The sequence below is a fragment of the Martes martes genome, assembly GCF_963455335.1.
Source record: "Martes martes genome assembly, chromosome: 8".
NCBI lineage: Eukaryota > Metazoa > Chordata > Mammalia > Carnivora > Mustelidae > Martes > Martes martes.
In genome coordinates this window covers 30,245,345-30,272,927 of record NC_137895.1, presented here as the reverse complement: position 1 = coordinate 30,272,927, position 27,583 = coordinate 30,245,345, and the positions used below count along the sequence as shown (strand labels likewise).

General features: G+C 39.0%; 1 protein-coding gene across 5 annotated transcripts in view; it reads right to left on the bottom strand.

Annotated features, from left to right (window-relative positions):
* Positions 1-27,583, bottom strand: part of POC1B (POC1 centriolar protein B) — a 103,364-nt gene that overhangs the window by 39,938 nt on the left and 35,843 nt on the right. For 3 of the 5 annotated variants that reach the window (XM_080812496.1, XM_080812499.1, XM_080812500.1), the window contains 6 exons: positions 16,411-16,518; positions 16,167-16,282; positions 14,664-14,797; positions 12,519-12,587; positions 11,651-11,803; positions 2,896-2,973 (listed from right to left, as the gene is read on the bottom strand). In XM_080812496.1, coding sequence (XP_080668622.1) covers positions 2,896-2,973; positions 11,651-11,803; positions 12,519-12,587; positions 14,664-14,797; positions 16,167-16,282; positions 16,411-16,518 — 658 coding nt within the window. The remainder of the gene's footprint in view (positions 1-2,895; positions 2,974-11,650; positions 11,804-12,518; positions 12,588-14,663; positions 14,798-16,166; positions 16,283-16,410; positions 16,519-27,583) is intronic. The other 2 variants (XM_080812497.1, XM_080812498.1) reach the window with 1 other exon arrangement.

Below are 27,583 nucleotides of genomic sequence, written 5' to 3'. Positions count from 1 at the left end.
TCTCTCTGTGTCAAATAAATAAAAATCCTTTTTTTTTTTTTAAAAAAAGGAAAGCATCAGAGCCCAGATACCAGTACTCTCAGATCTATAAATCATTCTGAATGTAATATAAAATCAAGTCAAAGCAGGAACAGAAGCCAACTACTTCTTCTATCTTAACAACCCTGGCTTTTGTCCTACTAGGAAATATGACAAATTAAGGCTTGAAGAGCACTCTTTTTTATGTCCCATCTTGATGAAATGAATTCTAAGGGAAATTTCTTCCAATCTTCTAAGAAAACCAAACAAATAAATCCCCCAGATAAAGAGTAACCACCACAATAAAAACCAAAACCACCTATAAATACTGTTTTTGTTTTTTTGGCTTCTGGTATTTCTCTGGGTTTTAAAATTATAATCACATGCAAAGTTCAAATCACAAATACTTAACGCAGTTATGCTTCACGCCAGATTGGAAACAAATCTCCTCTACAATTGTGCCTGGTTTGTTGTGCAGAAGCAAAAGAAAAGTAGCCAAGGTACAGAGACTATAGATTAAGAATTAGTTACCAGTATAGATTAATGAGAAGATGAACATTTAAAGTGATTTTACTTTAGTTTTCTACCCAATTATCTAACAATGAGCTAAAAGGAAGAGATCTATCTATCTATCTATCTATCTATCTCTCGAAAATTTAAAGGGAAAAGTTTTAGAGATATTCTTTATAAAAAATGATGCTTTATGAGCATATATTTATATCTTCAGAGAATGTCCTAGTAAAATAAATAAAATCGGGAATCTTTATAACTTGCCCTGGAGGCAACCAGCTATCTTCCAGATTATAAAAGAATCTACCTAGATGGGACTTCATTAGCCTAATCCTAAACTGATTTATGGCAAATACATTTTTGTTTTCCTGTGTTTTCTTGTCTGTTTTATTTTTATGCAGCATTAAGCACACAACTCAAAGTAATAGTAGAGAGTCTTTTTTGTAATACTTACTACTGTGTTGAACCATGGGAAATCACTGACATTAGACCATTTTTGCCTACAAAATGGCAATTTCCTATAATCCAACCTTATATTATCCCTTATGTGGACATATTTGTACGCTTCAGTCTTATTAAAGGTTTACTAGCACAGCTGAAAACTTATCATGTACTTATCACACAGAACTGTCCTCTCAAAATTTCACATACATTGTAGTCCCTGAGTTAGGGTACTATAACACAGACTAGTTGACTTTGGCACCTTTGGATCACCATCAGGGGATAGATACTCTGCTATCACTTGCTAGGTGGCAATTATGCCACTTGCATAGCAAACTGTAAAAAAAAAAAAAATCTGGATTATTCAGGTCATGAGGCTTTGCAAAACTTCAAAGGTACCAGCAGGGAGCACGAGTCTCAAAATGTAGACCAAAGACTTTTGGTGATCTATGATAACTTCTAGGCCAGGAATACACAAATTTTGTAGAATAACAGCTTCACAAGAAGGCATCACCTCTCTTTTGGTCCTCTTACAGCAGAGGCAAAAACCTAACTCACTGGCATTTATGTTTTTTGAGTAAATCATTGAACATAAATGTATTGACTACCTATTTTAAGCCACCAATCCATGTGGCAACAATTAGATGTCCAGTTAATTTTTAATGCCATAAGTAAGCTGTTAATGCAGAAGTGCTAAGAGGAATATTTTATAAACATGAATACTATAAAAGACAGGACTACGGACCTGCCTGAGATTCTGTGACAATTCTACATGACAATCAGCCTGTTGGTTACCCTCCCTCCCCCAACCCAGGGTGATTTCTTTTTGTGAAACTTCTCATGAGTGATCTATGAGTCTTCTCTGCCTGGGATTAATAGTCAAAGAACCCTTTAGTAAGTACAGTTTTTTTGTTTGTTTTTCTTGTTTTTTAAAGATTTACATATTTATTTGAGAGAGAGAGCATGAGGGGAGAAGGTCAGAGGGAGAAGCAGACTCCTTGCAGATCTGGGAGCCTGATGTGAGAGACTCTGGGATCACCACCTGAGCTGAAGGTAACCAACTGAGCCACCCAGGTGCCCCAATAATTACAGTTCTTTCTGGTACGGGATACATTCAACATGGACTAGTCCCTCTACAGAATTCCTCTACCAAAAATACCATTCTTGAGATCTGCTGGAAAGGGTGTAATGTCATACTGTCAAGTGTTTTTGTTTGTTTTCTTTTTTGGCCACCCATTAACAATTTCTCCAAAATATTCAACTACACTGACACCATCACAGTCGTGTGACCACAGAGCGTGCATGCCATTTCTCCCACTCATTCTTATGACTAGTTTGGCATTGACTAGCGGGAATTGATGGCAGTAATGATCTGCCTTGCAAAGGCCAACAGACTCACACTGAGAGGCTGAAACTCTCAGTGTATGACTTTACACTGAGTAAGTAAATTATATGTATATAGTTATTATAAACAAAATTGCAAGTACTAGAAATTCTTAATCCCTGCATAATCCATCAAGAGGGATGGACAAAGAGAAAGGACTGTTTTTTTTATAGCTTCTCAGGAAAAAACTATAAGTGAGTTTAGCATCTCTGAAAGGCAATTAACAGAGAAGAAAATCTGTTCTGTGACAACAAAGTGAAATGTCACCTGGATGGCACCTTAATAGGGAATGAGACAGTGAGTACAGGTTAGACTGAGTTTAAGGTCATCAGAAGTGAAGGCTTTTCTGAAAAACTGGTGCTGCTCCCCCTTGTGGCTATTTAGGCACATTGTAAATATGACTTCTTGTACAAGTTTTTTTTTTTAAATGCTAAAATGTTAGGCTATTTAGACCACTTTTTATCTCCTCTCCCACACACTTTTTAAGGAAAATGTATTTTGCCAAATAACTAAATGCCACTTAAATGTTAAAGAAAACTTACTGTGGTAGAATCAAAAGAAAGGACATCCACAACGGGGGGAGAAGTCTGCAAATCAATTACCTCAAGCTTTGGATTAATCTGTGTATATAGATAAGAAAAGTTAACATTAGTTTTTTCTACCATAAGAAACTGGATGCTATTTGTAACAACCTAGAGGGTATTTCCTAATATTCTAAAATTAAATATATTGCCATATTTATGAATATGGATGCAAAAATTTTAAACATAATATTAGCCTATCAAATCTATCAATGTATAAGAAAAGATCGTTAGAACCAAGCTGAATTTATTCCAGGAATAAAAAGTTGATTTTACATTATAAAATCAATATAATTCACCTTTATAAAGGAATTTTTAAAATAAAATAAAATGACCCACCTCCAGAGATGCAGAAAAAAGTCCTAGCCAGTTCATTAAAACAAGAAAAGGAATAAAAGGTGATAAGATGTAAGAATTAGAACAGAAGAAATAAAATTATCATTCATATGTAATTATCTATGGAGAAATTCCAAGGGAATCTACTGTTAATCATTAGAACAAGAGAATTCATGAGATCCAAAATCCATACACAAAATCAAATTCATGTCTATACTTCAACACACTGAAAATGTAAATTTGAAAAAGACATCATTTATGGGGCGCTTTGCTGGCTCAGTCAGTAGAGTATGCAACTCTTGAATTCGGGGTGGTGAGTTCAAGTCCCATGTTGGGCGTAGAGCTTACTTTAAAAACAATAAGAAAAAATTTTTAAAAAAGAATAAAGACATCATTTACAACACCATAAAAAATTTAAATACATCACAATAAACATACAAAGATGTGTAAGATCTCATGGGAAAAATAATAAAACTAACATAATAGATATTTAAAAAGACTTAAATGAATAGAAGGCTATACCACCAAAAGCTCAGAAATGGCACCCTATATACATGGGAAATAAATACAAAAGAAAAATAGCACAACAAATCAATAGAGGAAGGATGATTACAGTTGAGATAACTGGCTCACCATATGACATACAAAAGTGGACAGTAGATAGATTACAAAACCTAAATGTTATGTTAAAACTAGGAAGTTATAAACTATAAGGTAAATAAGAATATCTTTGTCACATGTGGTCAAGAAAGACATCTTAACAAGAGCCGCAAAAGCAAAACCATAAGGTAAAAAATAACAACACCGAATTTTTAAAAACCTGATGCATCTGATGACATCAAAATTGAGAATTTGCTTAACAATAGACACCACAAAGTTAATAATCCGATCATGGAAAAGGAGATAGATTATGCTGTCTAAAACTGAAAAAGTAGGTTTTTCTTACACAGCTACAAATCATTGTGAAAGACAGTGATCCCAAGAAAAAAAATTATGGAAGAGAAAACCTAACAGTTGAGCAGCAATATGGAGAGATTTACAGAAACATTAGTAATTAGACCAGATTAAAGCAAAATGCCACTTGACACCTATTAGATTCTGAAAATGAGAAAGCTCAATGCTGCCAGTCTTGTTTATAGCAGTACTGTTTATAATGGTGAGGAAAAAAACCAAAAAAAAAAAAAACGCCACAGCCCCAAATCCCCTAATGTATATCATCAGCTGAAAAGACACATAAGTCACGGTAATTACATTCACTGGAATCCTATACAGCAGTGAAAATAAATGAAATACAACTATGTACAACATGTTTGTACAAATTCAGAATCCAAATGTATGACTCTCAGGATTTTAATTTCTTTTTAAAGATTTTATTTATTTATTTGAGAGAGAGAGAAAGCACACATGAGCAGTGGGGAGGGGTTGAGGAAGAGAGAGAATTTCAAGCAAACTCCCCACTTAGTGCAGAGCCTTACGTGGGGCTCGATCCCAGGACTCTGAGATCATAACCTGAGCAAAAGGCAGATGCTTAACCTACTGAGCCACCCAGGCACCCCACAGGATTTTAACTAAAAAAGCAGTTTATAGAGAAATACACTGAATATGATTTCATTTGTATAAAGCTTAAAACCATCTAAAACTAAGTAACATGTAAGTATAGATTAAAATGTTATAGTAAATGAAAAAATGAAAGCAAGGGAATGATTAACTAGATTGGTGATTACTTCTGAAGGAGGTTACTTCAGAATTCAAGAAGACCAAAGGAAAAAAATTAAAAATAAAACCACATCATCACCAAATACTTATAAAGACTGTGAATACAAATTAGTTAACAAAGGGCAACAAAGGTAGGAGAACTCTGTATCAAATGAATGGTACCAGCAATGAGTATACAAGAACCTCAAAGAAGAAACTGTTGACTGGGCACTTAGGGAGAAAACCTTTTCTATGGAGGAAACATAGGAAGGGCTTAAGACGGATCCCTAAAAAAAAAAAGGTTTAGGAAACAAACCTGAGACAGAGATGAGGTAAAGAGCATTCCTGAGCACAGAGGCAGAATGCTGACATGATCCTTTTGGAGAGGGCAGTAATAAGACAGGTTGGCAAGGGGCAAACTGGGAAGGGTGAAGGAACTGGGGAAGACACAGAGAAGCTGGAGCCTGCAATGTGGTTTAGCAAGGTGAATCTGACAGAGGCCTGCAGAGCACCAAGAAGGACATCGCGTAACAGTGAGAACACCGCTGCAGCAGTCCAGGACTGTGCTGATAAGGGCTGAGCCCGGGGGGAAGAAGAGCAGAATGATTTTTTTAAAAATTATTTTTATTAACATATAATGTATTATTTGCCGCAGGGGTACAGGTCTGTGAATCATCAGGCTTACACATTTCACAGCACTCACCATAGTACATTCCCTTCCTAATGTCCATCAGCCAGCCACCCTCTCCGTACACCCCCACCCCCTAGCAACCCTCAGTTTGTTTTGTGAGATTAAGAGTCTCATATGGTTTGTCTTCCCGCCGATCCTTTTTTTTTTTCCTTCCCTACCCCCCACAACCCCCACCCCTGTCCTGCCTCTCAAATTCCTCACATCAGAGAGATCGTATGATAGTTGTCTTTCTCTGATTGACTGACTTTGCTCAGCATAATACCCTCTAGTTGCATCCATGTCGTTGCAGATGGCAAGATTTCATTTCTTTTTTTTTTTTTAAGAGTTTTTTTTTTTCTTTTTAAAGATTTTATTTATTTATCAGATAGAGATCACAAGTAGGCAGAGAGGCAGGCAGAGAGAGGAAGGGAAGCAGGCTCCCTGCTGAGCAGAGAGCCCGATGCAGGGCTCAATCCCAAGACCCTGAGATCATGACCTGAGCCGAAGGCAGAGGCTTTAACCCACTGAGCCACCCAGGCACCCCCATTTTTTTTTAAGATTTTATTTATTTATTTGACAGAGATCACAAGTAGGCAGAGAGGCAGGCAGAGAGAGGGGGGAAGCAGGCTCCCCACTGAGCAGAGAGCCCAATGTGGGGCTCGATCCCAGGACCCTGGGATCATGACCTGAGCTGAAGGCAGAGGCTTAACCCACTGAGCCACCCAGGCACCCCAAGATTTCATTTCTTCTAATGGCTGAGAAGATGTGGTATGTATGTATATATATACATACAGAGGAGCAGAATGATTTTAAAAATACTTATCATGTTTGATGAGTTCTGGAAACAATAAGAGACTTTTATAATTACCCAGCCACTTGTGTTAGAGGTACGTGCCCAGGAGTGTCCGCACCCCAGAAAAGGGGTTAGCACCGTGCAGGATGAGGACCAGGGCCTATCAGCTCTGCCTGCCAGCACCTCTGCTTCTTTCCAGACAACAGAAAACACAGCCTCCTCCTATCAGCTCTGAGTCCACACCGCAGGCCACGATAAGAAACCTGAGGATGAATCACCTTCCTTCCAATCTTAGCCTAGCCGGCCAGAGTGCCTGCAGACATTTTATTCTCTTTTATCTACCGCCACCTAGTGTAGATATGAAATCACTTACCTATGAAAAATACAATCTGGTTTTACCATCTGAAATTGGAACTGCTCAGAAAATCTAAATCCCATGGAAACAGCATCTCTCACAGAGCGATTCGTAAACTTCTCCAAGTTGGAAAACTCTTGATGTAACTAACAAGTTGCTTCCTACTTATGTTAAAGGGAGCAGGACGTTCTTACTGAGTAAAACTCTACAGTCTTCTCCAAAAGAGAGTATGTGGGTGTGTTGGGGGAGGGGGGGGAGATGCTTCCAGTAAGGCTCTTCACCAGCTAACCTCCAGGAATATCAACAGTCCACCCTAGCTCTTTGTCCTTATTAAGGGGAAGAACTGCGTCATAACCACACTCGCCTTGACGTGGAGTGGACTGCCTTCTGAGGGGCTGAGTTCTCTCTATCACTGACCGTATCATTGAGGGGTTTGTGCAGGACAGAAACCTCGTGTGCAGCATCCCATTCTGAGGCCCTGTGTACCCGCCACACTGAGGAGTCCATGAGCACAAGGACTGCTACTAACAAATTCAGAAGGACAAGGAATATGCCTATCTTGTTCTTTGTTGCATACTCCAAAGCTAGTACAATGTCCAGCACATACATACTTACTGCTAACCCAGCAGCATTTAATTGATTATTTTGAAGCATTACCTCAAAATGGTTAAAAGCACAAAATGGAACCAGAGTGTTTGGGCTGAAATTCTAGCACTGCCATTTACTAACTTTAAGTTTTAATTTACATGTGCCTCAATTCCTCAAGGAATAAAAATAGTACTTCATAGAGCTTTAAAGGAAGATTTAATGACAACTTATATAGGCCAATTAGAGTAACTCTGTATGTACTTAATATTGCTATTATTATTACTAATATTATGATGTAATCTCTGAAGAACATTTATTGAGGCCCGAAACAACATAAACATATGCCATGGCTAGAAATAAAATACAAGATTTGTAGAGAAGTGATCATTTTTTATCCAAAATTATGCTTCCAAACTTAAGAAAAGATTGAGATAAAAACCCAATCTCAGACCTGAAGACTTAAATTGGTCATTTTTCAACAATGGATCATGGCCAGACTGTCACAAATTATTATTATATAGATAGTTGGTTAACTTAAAGGAATTTTTCCTTCCTGTTAAATATCACACAGAATTTCCTGTGCAATATTAAGAACTTATAGACTAAGTTCAACTCAAATGGGTACTAGAAGATTAAAAGCCACCAGAACAATTATTTTATTAATAAATTCTTTTTAACCTACCATAATCCCTTCCTACAATATTCTGCAGTTCTCCTAGAATAATTATTTTGGTGCCTGTGACCCTTAGGATGGCTTTATTGTCTTCCCATTAAAATACGCAAAAGAAGAAGGTACTGCACACACATTAAGTTCCCCTTCAAGAAGGAAATCTGGTTTTATCCAGGGGCAGAACTGCGCAGTTCAGCTCATGCCAGTCTGAAGAAGATAAAGACAGCATGAATTAGCGATGTGCCATAGCACGCATGGTCTGAGTTAAGAACCCTTTCCCACCAAAAAAAGAAAGAAGTTGTTCTCACAGTTTTAATTAAGATTGAGTGCCTTAGCTGGCTTAGTCAGTAAAGTGTGCAACTCTTGATCTCGGGGTTGTAGGTTTGAGCCACACGTTGAGTGTAGAGATTACTTAAAATTAAAAATCTATACATTTAGGGGCACCTGGATGGTTCAGTCATTAAGTGGCTGCCTTCGGTTCAGGTCACGATCCCAGGGTCCTGGGATAGAGCTCCGTGTCGGGGGGGGTCCCTGCTCAGCGGGAAGCCTGCTTCTCCCTCTCCCTTTGCCCCTGCTTGTGTTCCCTCTCTCACTGTGTCTCCCTCTGTCAAATAAATAAATAAAATCTTTAATGAATAAATAAATAACTATAAATAAAAATAAATATTAAAAGAAAAAACAAAAGATGGAGTGCATAGGCCAGAAGTGCCACAACAAAGATCTGCAGTCAGATCAGTGGGAAGGACACAGGAGGGATCTGTCCCACACGGCTGGAGCTAGGACTGTATGCCGCGCGCTTTCTTTCATGTGGCCTCCTCTCATTCATTCTAAAAGCAACCTGCTATCACCCTCTCTATCTGTGTAGTAATTAGTAATTTACACATTTCCTCAGCTGGAACCCAAGGTCTAAGACTCCACCTTCAAACAAGCAAAGCATGAAAGCTGGCAAATGGGTCGCTTTTGTAAAAGGCCACTGTCACCCAGAAGGCTGGGATTATGCCACTCAAATGAGCCTCACAGAAAACACACAAAAATATAAACCACAGGAATTCTCTGTTGCTTCAAACTCAGAAATAGAATACTCATGGTTACTATAAAAAGAGCCAATTAGGGAAATTAACTAGATCATTTAGGAGCCATTTTTCCCTACATCTTTCAATAATACCTTTTTATACAGTTAATCACAAATTCTGACCTCAAAAAGTTTTTTTTCTAATTTCAAATATTTCCAGAGTAGCCTATCATATATAAACTGACCTTGCCTAAATCTTCAGGGGGAAAAAAAATCAATCCACCACATTTAGCAGTTCAAGGTCAAATGTACTGATCATAAATGGACATAGTAGTACAATATCTATTCTGATTCATCCCCTTCCATCCTAGGTGATATTGTCAAATTAATGGTTTTTTGGTTCTAGGAGGGATCCTTGGACATTTGAAGCCTTCAAAAAATTTGATATTTACCATTTATTTCTAATATTAAAGATATCCTCTGTCCAGAAAACTTTACATCCTTGCTTACTATAAGAACTTTTCAAGAAAAAAGAAAAAAAAAAAAGGCAAACGGTTGTTCATATGCAGCATCCTATCACTTCTCTGGTATTTTATATCACGTGGTCTGCGGATGTTTTACAAATATACGTCACTCTGTGTACTTAATTGAAACAGCCGTGAGTGCTTGATAGATCATTTAAACTAGGTGCACAGAGGCGGACATTCTTAAGGCCACAAACATAATTCAGTCACACTGCTCAACATTCTGTACAGTATAAGTGAATTCTAATTCCAGGAGGAAAGGTTGGTTTTTAATAGATTTTTCAAGTGTACATGTGAAAATTATGGTTGAGAGTGACTTTGCATGACTGGGGTCATCTTGACCCAGCCAAGCAAAGCAGCCCAGCCACTTTTACTGCTTTCTGGCTGCTGTCAGAGCTGAGCTTCTCAGACAACTTGTTGACATTTTCAACAAAGTCCAGCACTCTTAAGTGGGCTGGGCCTGACAGCAAATCACAGAGAAAATGGCTTGGGTGTCTACTGCAGGGGTGGTATGGTGTCATGGAAATATCACTCAATTAGGAGCCAGGAGACCTGGGCTCAGCCTGCAGCTCTACCCCCCACAACTCTGGAAAGGTGGCTGACTGGATGACTGGGCAGCATCAACACTGAGGACCAAGCCCAGCCAAGCCCCAGAAATGCTAGAGTAAAAAATACCACAAGTCAATAACCAGCTGGGGTAAAACAAGAAAAGGGAACTTCAAATATATTTTACATATACATTATGTGAACACATGTGATCCCAGGGAATCCACAAATACATACACCATTGTAGAAACTGAAACAAAAACGTGATGAACCACAAATTATATTACATTATTTCTTTCAAAGAAATAAAAAAAAGATACAATAATCATCAATAATCATGATGATACAGTAAAAAGCAGTAAAGCACATGGTAAATACTCTGTTTAGAAGAACTGGAAAGAAGGTCAGAAGATGGAAGGACAAAAATTATAACAAAGAACTGAAAATAAACACCACCAAGAAAAAACTAGAATAGAAATCCCCAAATGAGGCTAAACAAAATCTAGAAAATAATCCAAAAAACTCAAAAAAGTTTCAAAAACGTAAATGTACACACACACACACACGTAAGCACACACGCACACTGTGACTAACCGAAACTGAAATCAAAGCATGGACTGGAGGGGAGGCATGGGGACTGTGGAAGGGATATGGACCCACTATGTAAACAGTGTGTGGGGTGACTGTGTTTCCACTCAGGAGTAAGTGTTAAGAACTTAAAACAGCTACTCTCAAAGCAAAGCAAGGCTCTGCTGATGATGGAAAAGCAATTCAGAAAAATAGGTAATAGTGATTTCCAATATCAGCTCTCGGAAGAGAAAGGGGCTTAAGGAGAATTATGCAAAATGGGAAGAAACAGACAAACACTAGCCAAGTATCCAGCAAAGATGAATTCCGACTCTGAAGAGAGTAGAACATTCAAATCTATAGGACCTAGGGGAACTTGTCAACAAAGACCTACAGCTAAATAGATAATTACATATTTGAAAATACATGTAGGCAAAATAGGCAAATAGTAAAATGATTCTCAATGATTAGGCTTAATGCCTAAATATCTTCTTTTTATTGTCCACAAGATTTTGTTTCCTATGGTCATAAAGAGGCTGTAAGATACCTATTCCAGGAGCTGTTACAAAAATTCTTGCCTTTCAGCCCTGTTCTTGTAACAGCCATCACAGATGCTCCCTAACACATCAAGAGTATGAACTAATTCGGGCTACGCGGTCAACACAGGCCTTAGGTTTGATTTCTCATTTCCTATGACACAATTTTTTGTGTCACTGACACAATTTTTAAGCTTTATTTCTAGACCTTTAAGCCGTGAATCTGAGGCTTCAACAGAAGTACACACTATCATTACTTATAGTTTTGCTGTATTATTGAAAATAATTGTTTCTCAAAGAGCTGCTGTTTTAAGACATAACTAAGTTTTATATAATAAAAGTATAATTTCAAGCATCTAGTTGACCAGTTGCCCCAAAATGTACACTTGCAAACAGGCAGATGACTGGGGTGCAAAGTACTCACTTCAATGGTCTCGATTTTCCCTTCGTGGGGATGTGGTGTCCTTGGGTATATATCGACAAGATGTGGTGACGCATCAAAATGTAACCTTTTGAGATTTCTTTTTATCATGTCTTTACAATTCAAGTCATCAAAATTAGTCCTCCATAATAAGACCTATAAAAAATTCATATGTTGGTACTTAAAATTGACTTGCACATAAAACCAACAGAACTAATTAAAAAAAAAAAGTTTCCATGATTTTTCCTCAGAATAGGAAGGCTGAAATATACATTTCAACTGTGCTACTAGTTCCCAGTACTACTTTTCTAAGGGTGAGAGAGATCTAGCACTTTGAATTGCCTTCATGTCCAATTTAGAATTTATGCTAAGAAAGTAACATATTCCTTTAAAATACTCTCTCATGTTTTCAAAGTTCAAAATCATGTTCTTGGCCTGACAGTCCACCTCATTCAGTCCATCTGCCTATGGATGACTTTGGACATTTCCTCAAAAATGCAGATTTGCTACATGAACAATTTATATTTACTATCCTCAAGGAGCTTAACATTTGAAAAAAAGACCTAGAGATAAAAGGTGAGGCAAGAGTTCAAATGGAAGTGCCACACCCACACTGGGACCTCAGGAAATCCCACATACAATTAAATGTCAAGAAGAACACAAGAAATAACCACTATTTGAGTTCCAGAAAGTGTCAGAACCGGTACTAGTTCAGCAATGAGATAGCAGATTTCCTGGCATTAAAGTAAAATATAAACTCAGTGATAATCATCTTAACACCTACAAACGAGCTGGTTGTAAGAATCCTAGCCGAGGTGTTGGATCCCTTTGCCCTCACCAAATCAGAGAAGGAGCTGAAAGATTTACAAACCTGTGTGTCTGCACCTCCTGAGCTAAACAGCTCTCCGCCTTTTGAAAATGAAACAGTAAAGACGGGTCCCTAGGAAATAAATGGAGATTTAAAAAAAAAAAAAAAGCACTTGGTATTGTTTTCTCATAGCCAGAAAGACTGTATGAATTTTTCATCCTAATCTATGTAGACGATGTATGTAGTAAGTCTGACAGAACGTACCCAGTCACTGTCAACTAATGTAGGCAGAGTAAAGATAATCAAGGAACCAACCCAATTATATTAAAATACATATCAATGGTACTAGATTAAAAAAGCAATAGTAATAAAACTATGAAAATACACTTTCTTTCCATTTAAAGAAAAGCCTGTACACGTGTAAGTGAATAAGAATGTCTGTTAAGATTTTCTGGTTTTGGACTCTTAGTTCAACAAATCACTGGCAGAAACCGAATGACAATTGTGTAAGGCAATCTGGACAAAGGCCATTTCCTGACCACAACGGGCTTCACGGAGTTCTCCCTTCATGCGGGAACAGGGAGTCACTGAGAGTTTTGCCAGCAGGTGGGAGACAGGCAGAGAGCTGTGACTGTGGAACATTGGGATCACGATTGTAAGAATGATGAATTCGGGCAAGAATTAATGGTTGGAGCCCATTGGGAAATGACTGCAGTTATTGAGGTGAGAGGTAGTGAGAACCTGAAATTAAGCAATGACTGTGGAGTTGGGCAAGACACAAGATGCATAGCCTTTAGGTCAATTTTTCCGTCAAGAGTAACTCTTTCTCATCTCAAATATATTATTATATGGTTTGCTCTTAATGTCCTTAGTTGGTATAAGCAAAATTGGGGGGGAAATCATTTTGTATTTTTTAAGTAGATCATCACACAGACTTGGGTTATTATAGCCTCTTAAACATCTTTACTCTAGACTGAAAAATTTCATCTTTGTGTACATTGTTTTCCTCCTAAAATATATTTTTCCTATTATTCTGAATTATTATTATCCTATATTATTCCACGGATATTTTAACCCTTGACCACTTTTATTGGTTGTTTATTCAGCCTGAATCCATGGATATACATGTATCTGAGCTGGTTAGTGTCTATTCCTGCTTTGCTCTAACACAGCTGCAGAACAAATGATAAAGCAAAGCAGGAAGCCAGACAGGATATATGAAGGCAGAAAAGGACCCCTTTTCCCCTAGACCACAAAGCCTATTCTATCTCTGGAGATAAACAGCTCACACTTGGTTAAAAGGAAGTACCTAGTACATCTTAAAACAAAACAAAAAAATGAGGATGCAGGATGTATTCTAAAAAATTTAAAGAAGTTTGAATATTTACCCAGAAAGGAGGATTGGTTTATATACTTAAAAACCATTTTTATTTAGTGCATTGTATGCTGGGTGTGTGTGTGTGTGTGTGTGTGTGTGTGTGAGTGTGTGTGTGTGTGAGATCGAACAGGCTGAATAAATAACAAGCCTCTTCCTCACTGGGTTCTAAGTCAAATAAAAATTAACACACAGGAATGTATGTCATCTTTCTTGCTGCTAAAGGCTTGTAAAGAGAAAATGTGGCTTTATCTGTGGGCAAATGGGCTGAAGAACTGATTCCCAGAATGAGTCACATTTGAGTACCCTGTCACAGGCAAGACTGAACAAAGGCAGGCATGCCCACAAGAAATACCAGAGAAAAACACTGAGGACAGGCTCCTAACAGAAGGCACTGGGCTCTCCTTGTTGACTTTCTCCTTCTAAACTCACCAATCAGATTAATGAAAAGGAGTGAGTGAGAGGGTGTGCAAGGCTGAGTGGCAGAGCTGTGGACAGCCTCCACATGAAGAGAAAGATCAGAAGTCAGGAAAATGCTTCTCCATCGCCATCGGACCAGGCAAATCTATGCTACATACTGAGGAAGCCAGCAGTGGAGGATTAATTTCAGGGCTACTGAAAGATACACATTGATTTTGATAAGAATTACAATAAGTAATATTTCTAAGAGTTGCCTCCAGAGGATTAAAAACAAAGCCCTGAAAGCAAACATTCTGTGTGAGTCATAATGGTAACGTGTGCTACACCTGGAAAGATCATAAAGATATATAATAAACTGGGCCAACGCCTTAAAATATACGTTATTTAAAAAGCACAAATCTTAGTGTTAATACCGTATGTCCTTGAAGGGTGTATATGAGCCTTCCTTCTAAGAGATCCAGAATCTTAAGCGTACCGTCTGAAGAAGCAGTGATGAGGTAGTGGCCCGAAGGATGGAATGATACACAGTTAACTCCAGCACTGTGAACTAATTCATGGGAAAGAAAAGCAACAAGTTCAGAGAACAATTTCTAATTCTAGAGATGTCTCTCTGCCCTATTAGCAATATTAGCTTGGAAACAACAATCCGTTAAAGCCAATGTCTCCACGATACCAAAATTCCATATAGCTCACTAAAACAAGTAAGTAGCTTATGATCATAGATTCAACTTCCAGCAATGAGACTGAATAGCTTTAAAACTGGAAGTATGGGGGCGCCTGGGTGGCTCAGTGGGTTAAAGCCTCTGTCTTCAGCTCAGGTCATGATCTCAGGATCCTGGGATCGAGCTCCGCATCAGGCTCTCTGCTCAATGGGAAGTCTGCTTCTCCCCCTCTCTCTGCCCCTCCCCCTGCTTGTGCTTGCTCGCTCTCTCTCTCAAATAAATAAATAAAATCTTAAAAAAAAAACAAAACTGGAAGTATGTCATGGAAGGATTAGCTAGTTAACCATAACTATGAAGTCTTCAGACACCTTACCAATATAATATAACCAATAATGGATTGCCAACAGCTCACATATGGTATACAATCTAGCCTTAAATGAAATTTCATAACCAATTAGTGACTTGAGGCTTGGGGATGAAGAGTGTGGCAGTCAATTTGCAGAAGTGCAGTCTCATTAGCTTCTCCGAGAATTCATTCCTGGACACCATCTTTCCAATAGGAGGCAGCATGACACAGCCATGAGAAGGCTGTTCTTCCACGTACTTTATAAACAGATAACCCTAAACTAGTTCTAGCAATTATTTTAGCAAGTTACTTATGCTCCTTAAGCTTCAATTTCCTTATCTATAAAATGGGGGCAATAATAACAGTAACAATAATAGTAATAATAATAATAATAATAAGTCCCAGAGTTGTTGTAACGATTTAGCACAGTATTATACTTATTTTAAAAGGGAAATGTGAATTTCATATAAATCCAGTACAAACCAAGAAATTAACTCATTTCTCTTCTAGTTTCAATACATAGGCACAGGAAGACACCATTTTCCACTACTTGTAACACCTATTTGTGCTCACAGAACTCCTTCTGATTCTGAATTCAGAATTAGTTTCTATCCCCGACCTCTCATACTATGCAGAGAACCAACCTGTGAACATCCCACTGTAGCTTCTTTTTTAACAGCCCTGGCATCACTTTTGAGGTCCCTCCACCTCCCTCTCCACTCTGACACCCGTCCCAGCTTCTCGGACCATGCTGTTGATGGAACTAACTGTTCTCGAGTCAATTCAAAGGCAACCCCCTGACTCTCTTGAAGAGGGCCAAACCACACTGAGAAGCATGGGCTGTGGCTTAAGGGTTTCCTGGAAGGGGCCAGGCATCAACTGGATCTTGTTGTCATGGAGATTGTTACCTTGATAATGCTGAAGCAACTTGTTTACTCTTACATCCCAGATTTTCACGGTATGATCAGAACCTGCTGATGCTATGCATGTACCGTTAGGGTTAAAATCCACAAAATTTGCAAACCTAGGAGGAAAGAATAAGGTAGCCTAATATTCTGATTTCTTTCCCTTCATTTCTTTATTTGAATTTTAATAATGAAATGTCTCCTTAGCAAACCAACCCATATAAATGCACAAAGGGAATGGACTTACCCTACAGAATCTGAGAAATTATTAACACACTGCTTATTGGTGGTATCCCAAATTTTAATAGTTTTATCTTCACTGCATGATACAATTAGCCTTCCATCAGGTGAAAATCTGGAAAGCACAAGAAAGAAGACTGTCTTTGTGAAAGGCTCCTGACAATCACCCACATGCGCCACCCCCGCCCCCATCAGGCTGTACATATTAAATACCAGAGACCACAGTTACCACACCATGTAGCAAGGTCATATTCTACAACCATCTTTCTAACTACAAATAAGTAGGACAAATGACAATGACAGACCATATCAAAATACACTATACAGACCAACCAACTTTCTTTTTTCCTTTTATTAGTTGATTTAAATAATTTAGTTTTTGATTCAACTCTTTGAATTCAACTAGGTCTTTGATTCAACTCTTCACCCTTCCCAAGCCAAATACCTTATTTTTTTTTTTAAGATTTTATTTATTTATTTGACAGACAGAGATCACAAGTAGGCAGAGAGGCAGGCAGAGAGAGAGGGGGAAGCAGGCTCCCCGCTGAGCAGAGAGCCCTATAAGGGGCACGATCCCAGGACCCTGGGATCATGACCTGAGCCGAAGGCAGAGGCTTTAACCACTGAGATACCCAGGCACCCCCAAATACCTTATTTTATTTTATTTTTTAAAACATTTTATTTATTGGGACGCCTGGGTGGCTCAGTTGGTTAAGCAGCTGCCTTCGGCTCAGGTCATGATCCCAGCGTCCTGGTGATCGAGTCCCGCATCGGGCTCCTTGCTCGGCAGGGAGCCTGCTTCTCCCTCTGACTCTGCCTGCCACTCTGTCTCCCTGTGCTCTCTCGCTCTTTCTCTCTCTGACAAATAAATAAATAAAAATCTTTAAAAAAAAAAAAAAAAAAAAAAAAAAAACATTTTATTTATTTATTTGAGAGACTGAGATCACAAGTAGGCAGAGAAGCAGGCAGAGAGAGAGGAGGAAGCAGGCTCCCCGCTGAGTAGAGAGCCCGATGCGGGGCTTGATCCCAGCACCCTGGGATCCCGACCCGAGACGAAGGCAGAGGCTTTAACCCACTAAGCCACCCAGGTGCCCCCAAATACCTTATTTTTAAAAAAGTATTCTTTATCTCTTTCTTTTACTTTTGTCATTTTCTGGTACTATCCCTATGACCTACGAGAGCCTTTACTGCTCATCCCACTAACCTGTAGTGAAGCTTTCTGGAAGAAAAGGATTGGCATGTTGAGGATTAAAATTAAATGATACCACCAACAGAAGAATCAACTCCCTAAGCCTGTAACCTCCTGGACTTTGGGAGGCCGGATCTCCAGTGGATAGCTTATTTATACAGAACTGAAGGTCCTCATTCATGGACACACCTATCAACCACATGACCCACTCAAAAACAAATGAGACAATTCTCAGACATCTCATCTACTGCTTTTATGTACTCTCCTCCTTTAAGAACCTTCCCGAGGTTCCTTCTTTTTTCCCTAAGTGGTAGGGGAAAAACAGAAGAAAAGACGACCAAGAAAAAAAAAATTAGACTATTAGGAAACTATGAATAGTATTTTTATTATTAATACTTTAGCAATAACAAAAACAACAAAAAAAGGACTTAGGTCATAGACTGATTATGTTTCAATTTTCTTTGTACTTTCCCTCCATGCCCAGATGACTGTAAAGGTCATTAAATAAGGGTGTGGGTTATAATTGAAGAGTTTCGTTGCTGCTGTTGTTGTTGTTCTCTCTCACTCTCTTCTCTCCTCCCTCTCTGTTCCTTTTTTTTTTTTTAATTTTTATTATTTTTTTAAGATTTTATTTATTTATCTGAGAGAGAGACAGTGAGAGAGAGCATGAGAGGTGAGAAGGTCAGAGGGAGAAGCAGACTCCCTGTGGAGCTGGGAGCCTGATGCGGGACTCGATCCCAGGACTCCGGGATCATGACCTGAGCCGAAGGCAGAGGCTTAACCAACTGAGCCACCCAGGTGCCCTCCCTCTCTGTTCTTAAGACTGACCTAAAAATAATTCTTCCTGACAGAAACTTTGAATCTGTCATTTATGGACTTACCATATTTTAAAAAAGGGTGCAGAAGCATAATTCAGTTCTATGTGAAATAATCTTTTAAAATTCTGGAAAGTGGGGCACCTGGGTATAGCTCAGTGGACTAAGTATCTGCCTTTGGCTCATGTCAGGATCCTAGGGCCCTGGGATTGAGCCCTGCATCGGGGTCCTTGTTCAGTGGGGAGCCTGATTCTCCGTCTGGCTGCTGCTCCCTCTGCTCATGCTCTCTCTCTCTCTCTCTCTGACAAATAAATAAAGAACATCTTAAAAATAAAACAAAATTCTGGAAAGTAACCTTGCAAGGAAATGCCTTCCATGCTGGGTAGTTCATCTTGATTTGATTTGATTTTTTGTAAAAGATTTGATTTATTTACTTGAGACAGAGAGAGAGAGAAAGCACACGCACAGAGGGAGGAGAAGCAGACTCCCCACTGAGCAGAGAGCCTGATGTGGGTCAAACCCAAGAACATGAGATTGTGACCTGAGCCAAAGGCAGATGCTTAACCACTGAGCCATGCAGGCACCACTTGATTTTATAATAATATAATATTTTATTAATCTTTTCTTCCAGAAAATATGTCAGGAAGATTCACATATGAAAGGCAGTATTATAGAAATGCTTCAAACAGACATGTATTTTACACAGATCCTGGGGAAGGAACACCTACTCAGTATCCTCATGGAAATAAACTTTGCATAATAGTGCAACTAATATAAGGAATCAACTGTATTTCTTAATAAGTTATGTTTTAAAAATCACTTACTATGAATATTTTAAAAAGTATTTCTAAGAGATTACTTGGTTCATACATTTTAAGAAAGCAATGATTAAAGAATGGCTAATAAAATGGAATGACCAGATTAGAAACAAAGTCTAAAAACACTCACTCTTTGACATTACTGGCCAAATACCACCGCTTCCATTATCGTCATTATCCTGCCTACATTATTGAGCACATATGTCTTAGAATGTTTCCTAACACATTACCTATAGCAACTCATTTAATCCTCAAAATAATCTACAGAACAGGTGCTACTGGTATCCTCAGTTTACAGGTGAAAATGCCCGGCCCCATAAAGGATCAGGAAACTGCCAGAGTCACACAGCCAGGAAGGTCTGACCAGGCAGTCTGGCTCCACAGCCAAACCTCTCCGCCACTCTGCTTAAGTCCCTGAAAGGAAACTTTCTTCAACTGGCTAAATGATTTATAGCACAGTTCAGTGTGGCTTCTGGGTAACCACACAAAGTTCTAGGGTGAAGGGAAACCATGAGGCAGGGTTCTGAGGAGGCTGTGTGACTGGGCTATGACTTGCAGGCTAGCCACCAGACTATCCTTTAATAAAAACTTGTCTGTGCTGCCAGACACTGTCAGCGTCCTTGGGGAGTTTATGGGGAAGATATTCATCCATTCATTCAAATATTTATTGCGCACCTGCCAAAACCTGGGCATTGTCCTGGGTAATGGGGATTAAGTGGTGAATGAGACTGGTAAGATCCTGGCCCTCGTGAGGTTTTTCATTCTAGGAAGGGCACACAAATATAGCATTTTAGATAGTGCTAAGAAAACAGTCTGTAACAAAAAGGTGCCCGTTTGTCAGCAGAAGTTACACTGGAGCAACAGGACTTTACAGAAACTCGTCAGTAAGTTAAAGAAGGGACCTTGGCTGGCTACAAATTCATCCTGAGCAGGAGGACCTAGAGCCCAGGAGAATTTCCAAGTGCTAAAGAAAAGAAGGGGATGAGAAGTCAGATAAGCCGAGAGTGAAGGGTAGCGGGGGCGGGGAGCGAGGGGTTCTACCCCCAGCTCAACACAACCAAAGGGGGACTCAGGGCTGAGGCTGTCCCCCTCCTCTGGATACCACATTATAATCCCGACGTATGTTCTCAAAAATGTTGTTGTTGTTGTTTGCCTTGGGAGGGGTTAAAAGTGAGGATAGTGGTTTGTATCTTCTTTTCTCTCCTTTCATTTTAAATTAGACACATTGAAAAGAGGATAGCCCCAATAAAACAGGCTTCTCTTTGCCCTGACTTTGGGGCAAAGGATCGTTCTTTCCCTTGTCAGGGCTTAAACAACATCTAACTGGGTTATTAATTTTAAGAATGCTAAGAGTATATAAAATTTCTACTGAAACATCAACAGATTTCTACCTCTCTAATTTAGCACCACTTAACCACCTTTTAAAACCTAGGAGGAGGCGCCTGCTCAGCGGGGAGTGTGCTTCTCCCTCTGCTTCTGCCCCTCCCCCTGCTCTCTCTCAAATAAATAAAATCTTTAAATAAAAATAAGCAATTTGGGGGTGAAGTCTTTTGGGTTTCCACATAAAGTATTATGTCATCTGTGAAGAGAGTTTGACTTCTTTGCCAATCTGAATACCTTTTATTTCTTTATGTTGTCTGATTGCTGTTGTTAGGACTTCTAGTACTATGTTGAACAACTGTGTTGCGAGTGGGCAGCCTTGTCGTGTTCCTGATCTCAGTGGGAAGGCTCTCAGCTTTTCCCCACTGAGAATGATATTCATTGTGGGTTTTTCATAGATGTGATTTTATGAAGTTGAGGAATGTTCCCTCTATCCCTTACTCTGAAAAGTTTTAATCAGGAAAGAAATACTACTCAGCCATCAGATAGGACGAATACCCAACTTCTGCATCAACATGGACAGGACTGGAGGAGATTGTGCTGAGTGAAGTGATCAAGCAGAGAAAGTCAATTATCATATGGTTTCACTTACTTGTAGAGCATAAGGAATAACATGGAGGACATTAGGAGAAGGAAAGGAAAAGTGAATAGGGGGAAATCAGAGGGGGATCAACCATGAGAGGCTGTGGACTCTGAGAAACAAACTGAGGGTTTTGGAGGGGAGAGGGGCATTGGGGGATGGGTTAGCCTGGTGGTAGGTATTAAGGAGGGCACGTATTGCATGGAGCACTGGGTGTTGTACATAAACAATGAATCTTGGAATACTACATCAAAAACTAATGATGTATTTTATGGTGAATAACATAATAAAAATAAATAAATAAATAAAACCTCTAGAGTGTGTCACTGACATGGACATTACTTAATAGTGACTAATGGATTAGCACACATGAATTGTCTATAAGGTACCTGGGAAATTGACTGAATTATTTACTTAAACATAGTGATACTCATTTGAAAGAATCAGAAAATTACTGAACTTCTTTCTAGAAAAACTGGTTCACAGGTCCTTGAGAATAGCCCAATTATATAACAGGAGTTCTTTAACTTGGAATCTATGGAGTTCCTAAAACTGTATGTAAAATTGTATTATTATATGCACAGCCGTAGAATTATTAACTCATTAGAGAGCCAAAGGGGTTCATGAACAGTGAGAAGTTTCAGTGTTCAAAAGAAATCAAAATTTTCCTTTGGAAATGTCTTATCATTGGAATAAATACTCTATAAAATGACCATTCCAGCCCTCAGGGCTCTGACACCAGAGTAGGCACTGTTCCATGTCCCTTAAGAAACAAGTAATCAGTAATTGGTACTCTGAAGTCAGCAACTATTCAATAGGAGAGGGAAGCAGTAAAAAGTAGTGGAAATAAGACTGCCCCGTCAGTACATGGTCCTGGATTCTAGGGCCAATTCTGCAACTGCCCAGCTCTGTAACCTTGTGAAATTCAAAACCACACTGGCCACTGTTTTCTATTTGTATAATGAGGGAGTTTGGATTGCATTCAGACCTAAACTTTCATAGACTCATTAAAAAATATATATTGGCAGTCTCAGAGTTTGCTTTGGTGGGATTTTGTGTTTGCATACTGAAGGTGAAGTTCAAGGCAATAAGCAAAACATTTGTGTGTGTGTGTGTGTGTGTGTGTGTGTGTGTGTAAGTGCTGGTCAGCATCAGAAGAGAACCCATCTGTTAATGACAGGAACAGGATTCATTCCTACAGCTGCTGAGAGACAAAAAGCAGATGAAAGAGATATAAAAAGATTTAACTAAGCCATGGAACATGCTAATTACTTGTTGGGTCATTTACCACTTATATGCCCAGACTTCTCTCCTGGGATCTCCACCCATAAATACAACTGCCTACTGGGCGTCTCCTCTCGGATATCCTGCAGGCTCCTCCAACTCTGAACTTGTCCAAATCTGAACTCATCGTCTACCTCCCCAAACTGCTCCTTCTCCAGTGTTCCCTTTTTCAGTAAGTATTTTCTCAGGCCAGAAACCTAGGAGTCATGTTTTGTGCCTCTTTCTCCTCCTCTACACCCACCCACTCCAATCCATTATCAGGCCCTGTCTCTTCAAACCATAATGGGAACTAATGTCTTCCATTCTCCGCAGGCAATAAAAGTGATCTTTAAACATTAAATTAAATTTCTCTGATTAAAATGCTTTGATGATTTTGCAGTTCCCTTGAGAAAAAGCCTGGCATCCTTCCCACTGCTTACCAGGTCCTCCAGAGTCTCCTCTCCTGTCTCTTCATCATCCTGCGTACTCCTCCTGGCATATATGTCTCTCCTCTCAGGTCCCTGCCCCTGTCTCAGGAAGTGTCTTCATGTGCTATTCCCTGTACCTCAAACGCTGCCCCCTACTCTTTACCTAGTTTAAAAAACCTAAGAGGATTTTACTCATCCTGTAAGCCTCCCGCTCAGCATCACTTCCTCAGGAAGTCTTCTAGACCACCCCTGCCCTCCCAGCTTAGTTCCTCAATATGTGTTCTTAGAGTAGCTCAGAGTCGCGCTTAGGTCACACTTGTAACCAAACATTCTGTTGTCTTCCCCAACAAATGTAAACACCAAGAAGACAGAAACCACATCTGTCTCGTTCATTGTTGCACTTCTAGACACAGTAGATGGCACTGAGTAGGTCTTTAGTAAATATTTAAGGCCTTTAAAAGACATTTTTTTAAGAAAATTGGGTCCAACTTAAAATATTATAACCAATGAAAGCTGATGTTTAAAATCTTTGCAATTTGTTGCACAGCATGAATATACCCAATGACACTTAACTTTATACTTTAAAACGGTTAAAATGGTAAGCTCTATAATATATGTATCTTACCACTGTGAAGGAAAAAACCTCTATAGTTCAAGTGGTCAAAGATCACTTGTAACACTACCAACAACTGAAAATGAAAGGTAGATTTTTTTCCCCTAAAAATTAATGCTGGAAAAGCAATAATGTTGGAAAAGTTGTCCCAATAGGCTGTATTTATTTTTAATGGAGGATACTGTGAAAAAGCATACAGAATCCTAGAGTACACATGATTTTAAGAATATAGGCCTACAGGAGCACCTGGGTGGCTCAGTGGGTTAAAGCCTCTGCCTTCGGCTCAGGTCATGATCCCAGGGTCCTGGGATCAAGCCCCGCATAGGGCTCTCTGCTCAGCGGGGAGCCTGCTTACCCACCCCCCCCCCCCCCGCCTGCCTCTTTGCCTACTTGTGATCTCTGTCTGTCAAATAAATAAATAAAATCTTAAAAAAAATAAAAAAAAGAATACAGGGCTACAATAAGTTTTACCTATTAGAAAAATTCTTTGCCACTGGAAAGAGAAAATACTTCTCATATTTTATATATAGATATAAAGATATAGATATCAAATGATAAATGTTTTCTTCATTACTCATTAAAGAAAAATTGAATGTTAAAAAAAGGGAAATATGGTAAGTAAAAATAGTCTATAGTCCCATCACTCAAAATCACACTTAACATTGTATGTATGATAGCTACTTTATCTTTTATGTTATAATGAGTTCTGAGTTTTGCTCTCCCTCCCTCACATAAATATTTTCATGTCATTGCTTGTATATAGTTCCCTTTTAATGGCTATACAATAGTTTAAATTTATTTAAGTAGGGTTTTTTTGGAAAAATTCATTCTTTCTGACTTCTCACCATTATAAATTATACTCAAAGCAGTATCTTGGAATACAAAGCTTTTTCTTTTGCATATAAAAGAGTATTTACGTAGAATATATTTCCAATTGTGAAGTCACTGCAACAAAGATACCTGATAGATTTTGCAAACTGATTTCTAAAAAGACTATACTAATTTATATTTTAAAAGCATGACTATATTTCCCAATAGAGAGCATACCTTAAAAATATTTCTGTGAATTAAAATGTATGATTATAAACAACAGCCACTTCAAAGAACGTAGCAAACTATTCATCACTTCTTACATGAATAGGTACCATCTCTATGCCACACAGAGGCTCCAAGAACAAAATTATGGTAAGTACCAAGCATAGACAAACAAAGAATTTTAATTACTTAAGTCTACGCCATACATTAAAATGAATATACTTAGGAGAAAAACTCTGCTGACCCCCTATATTTGTTTACATATACTTCCTACATATTAGGAGGAAAAGCAGTATCTTTGGACCATTTTTAATGTTTAGTTGTTTAATTCATCTACAAATTTTGTACATGTATGGTATACAATAAAGATCCCACTTTATATTCTTCCAAACAGAAATCCAATTATCTTAACTATTATATTAAATAGTCCATCCACTTCCCTACTTATTGGAAACACCATCTAAGGCATATATGTGCCTGCTTCTAGACTTTCTATGACTTATTTTCCTAATAGCATACCATTATCACCATATTTTAATTTCTATAATTTTATACTGTGTTCTGACAGCAGGTTGGACAAGTTTCTTCTCATTTTTTTCTTGGCTATTCTTACATATATAACTCATCCATATGAATTTTGAAATTGGCTTGGTAGGCTCCACTAAATTCATTTGGCAGAACTTCTAGACAGAGGGAGTAATGGTTATCAGACTTATTCTCCTATAAACAAACCTACAACTGGGCAAAATACATGAAGCAACTATTTTTAGGCACCAGAGAAGAGACAGCACGGGGTTGTCAATCTTGCGAGAGAAGGAATATGAGATGGGATGAGATCTATCCCACATATGTACCTACAAGCATTTTCCAAACCATGGCATGAGGATGTAGGGTCCAAGGAGACAGCCCAGTCTGACTGAGCAGAGGAAACAGAAATCAGAATTCAGAACTGGACTAAAGGGCTAGAATTTTGGAGGCGTGTGATAGAGGAGCTACAAAGAGCAGAAACCCTCCAAAAATTTGCCTCCAAGCCCCCATGAGTCTAGTCAAATACAAAGCTCCTTATGCTCTGGCCACCAAGGCTTGACAGAGAGCAACCACTGGAGACTAAGAGCTGAACAGAGATGCCAGAGGTTACATAGTACTCAAAGATGTTCAGGTTCTGGACAGACCTTGCTAAATGCTTCAGGCATTTGGTTGAGGCCCTAGAAAGGCCACTAGTACTATAGCCCAAATGTAAATGCTACTCTAGATGTACCCTGAAACAGCCTAAATCCAAGCCTCAAGAGAATCTAGCTGAACAAGCAGAAAGTTAACTGCTTACAAAACTCATCACTTTCTAGAGATGAAGAGTAATCTCAAACACTTAGCAATGTTTGGGCACACAATTAAAAAAAAAAATTACAAGACCTACAAAGCAGCAGAGAATCTTGACCCAAACAGGGCACAGACACTGGAATTAGCAGGTCACATGCCAGTGAGCCCCTGCTCTTGACCACCCTGCACTGCTTCTCCACGGACTCGAACCAACCGCACTGCTGCACCTGAAGGGTACCCTGTCACCAGAGAGGAGGTGTCCAGCAATGGCAGGAGGCAAGAGTGGTCAGTGTGTCTCCTGCCTGGCCTCGGGGAGGGAGTGGAGGACCCGACCAGCTGATCATGCAGCTTCCTGGGCTGGTGTGTGCATGTGGCCGAGATGGCCCCATCACACGGTCCGAACCCAAAAGAACTATTCATCAAGATAACTTTTCAACAAACTTCCTTGCTTTAGTTCCAGGACGCTTCAAGCCCTTATCCTGACTTTGTCAGCTAAGGAGGAAGGCCTTGATGGAAGCAGGCAAATATTCTAGTCCCTTTGAAAATAAGAAAAGTGGCATGCGGCTTGTGTTTCAGACTCTCCTTAGTTTATTAAGCATGACTCAGTGCCTCAGAACATTCTCACCTCTGAGTAAAAAGTGAAATAGGACTTCTGGTCCTTCAGAGCTTTGGAAGAAAGTTCTGGACTGGGCTGACCCTAGCAAGGCTAAGTTCTCACAGAAAGCTGCACAAACACTGCAGAGGCTGGGCTTGAGTGGTCAGTTGGGCCCTCTCAACAACGTTCCTCTTATCTAACCACAATAGCACGAACCAAGAAAAAAATAATAAATGCATGAGAAAGAATCTCTAAGTATGCTGTAAGCATATACATCGAAAGTTGCCCAAAAGATGAGATCCTTATTCATTAAATTTAACCAAATTATTTATCAAAGAACATTCTTCCAGAGAGGCCTCTGCGGAGTTTCCCATGAACCACTCATGCCAAACAGTTAGAAAACAACGGGTAACATAAGACAACTGTTAATCAAGATAAAGAGTCATACTGATATGAATACATTAATAGTAGAAGATCTTAATACACCACTCTCAGTAACAGACAGATCATCCAAGCAGAAAATCAAAAAAGAAACAAGAGCACTGAATGACACATTGGACCATATGGACCTCATAGATAAATACAGAACACTCTACCCTAAAACAACAGAATACTCATTCTTCTCGAGTGCACATGGAACTTTCTCCAGAATAGACCACAAACTCTGTCACAAATCAGGGCTCAACCAACACCAAAAGACTGAGATTATTCCCGGCATATTCTCAGATCACAATGCTTTGAAACTGGAGCTCAACCACAAGAAAAAGTTCAGAAGGAATTCAAACACCTGGAAGCTAAAGACCACCTTGCTTAGGAATGCTGGGATCAACCAGGAAATCAAAGAAGAATTTAAATGATTCATGGAAACCAATGAGAATGAAGACACTTCAGTCCAAAACCTATGGGATACAGCAAAGGCAGTCCTAAGGGGGAAATACATAGCCATCCAAGCCTCCCTCAAAAAAATTGAAAAATCCAGAATATGCCAGCTCTCTTTACACCTTAAAGAACTGGAGAATCAACAACAAATTAAGCCAATTCAACACACAAGAAGGGAAATAATCAAGATTAGAGCAGAGATCAATGAGATAGAAACTAGAGATACAGTAGAACACATCAATGAAACTAGAAGCTGGTTTTTTGAAAG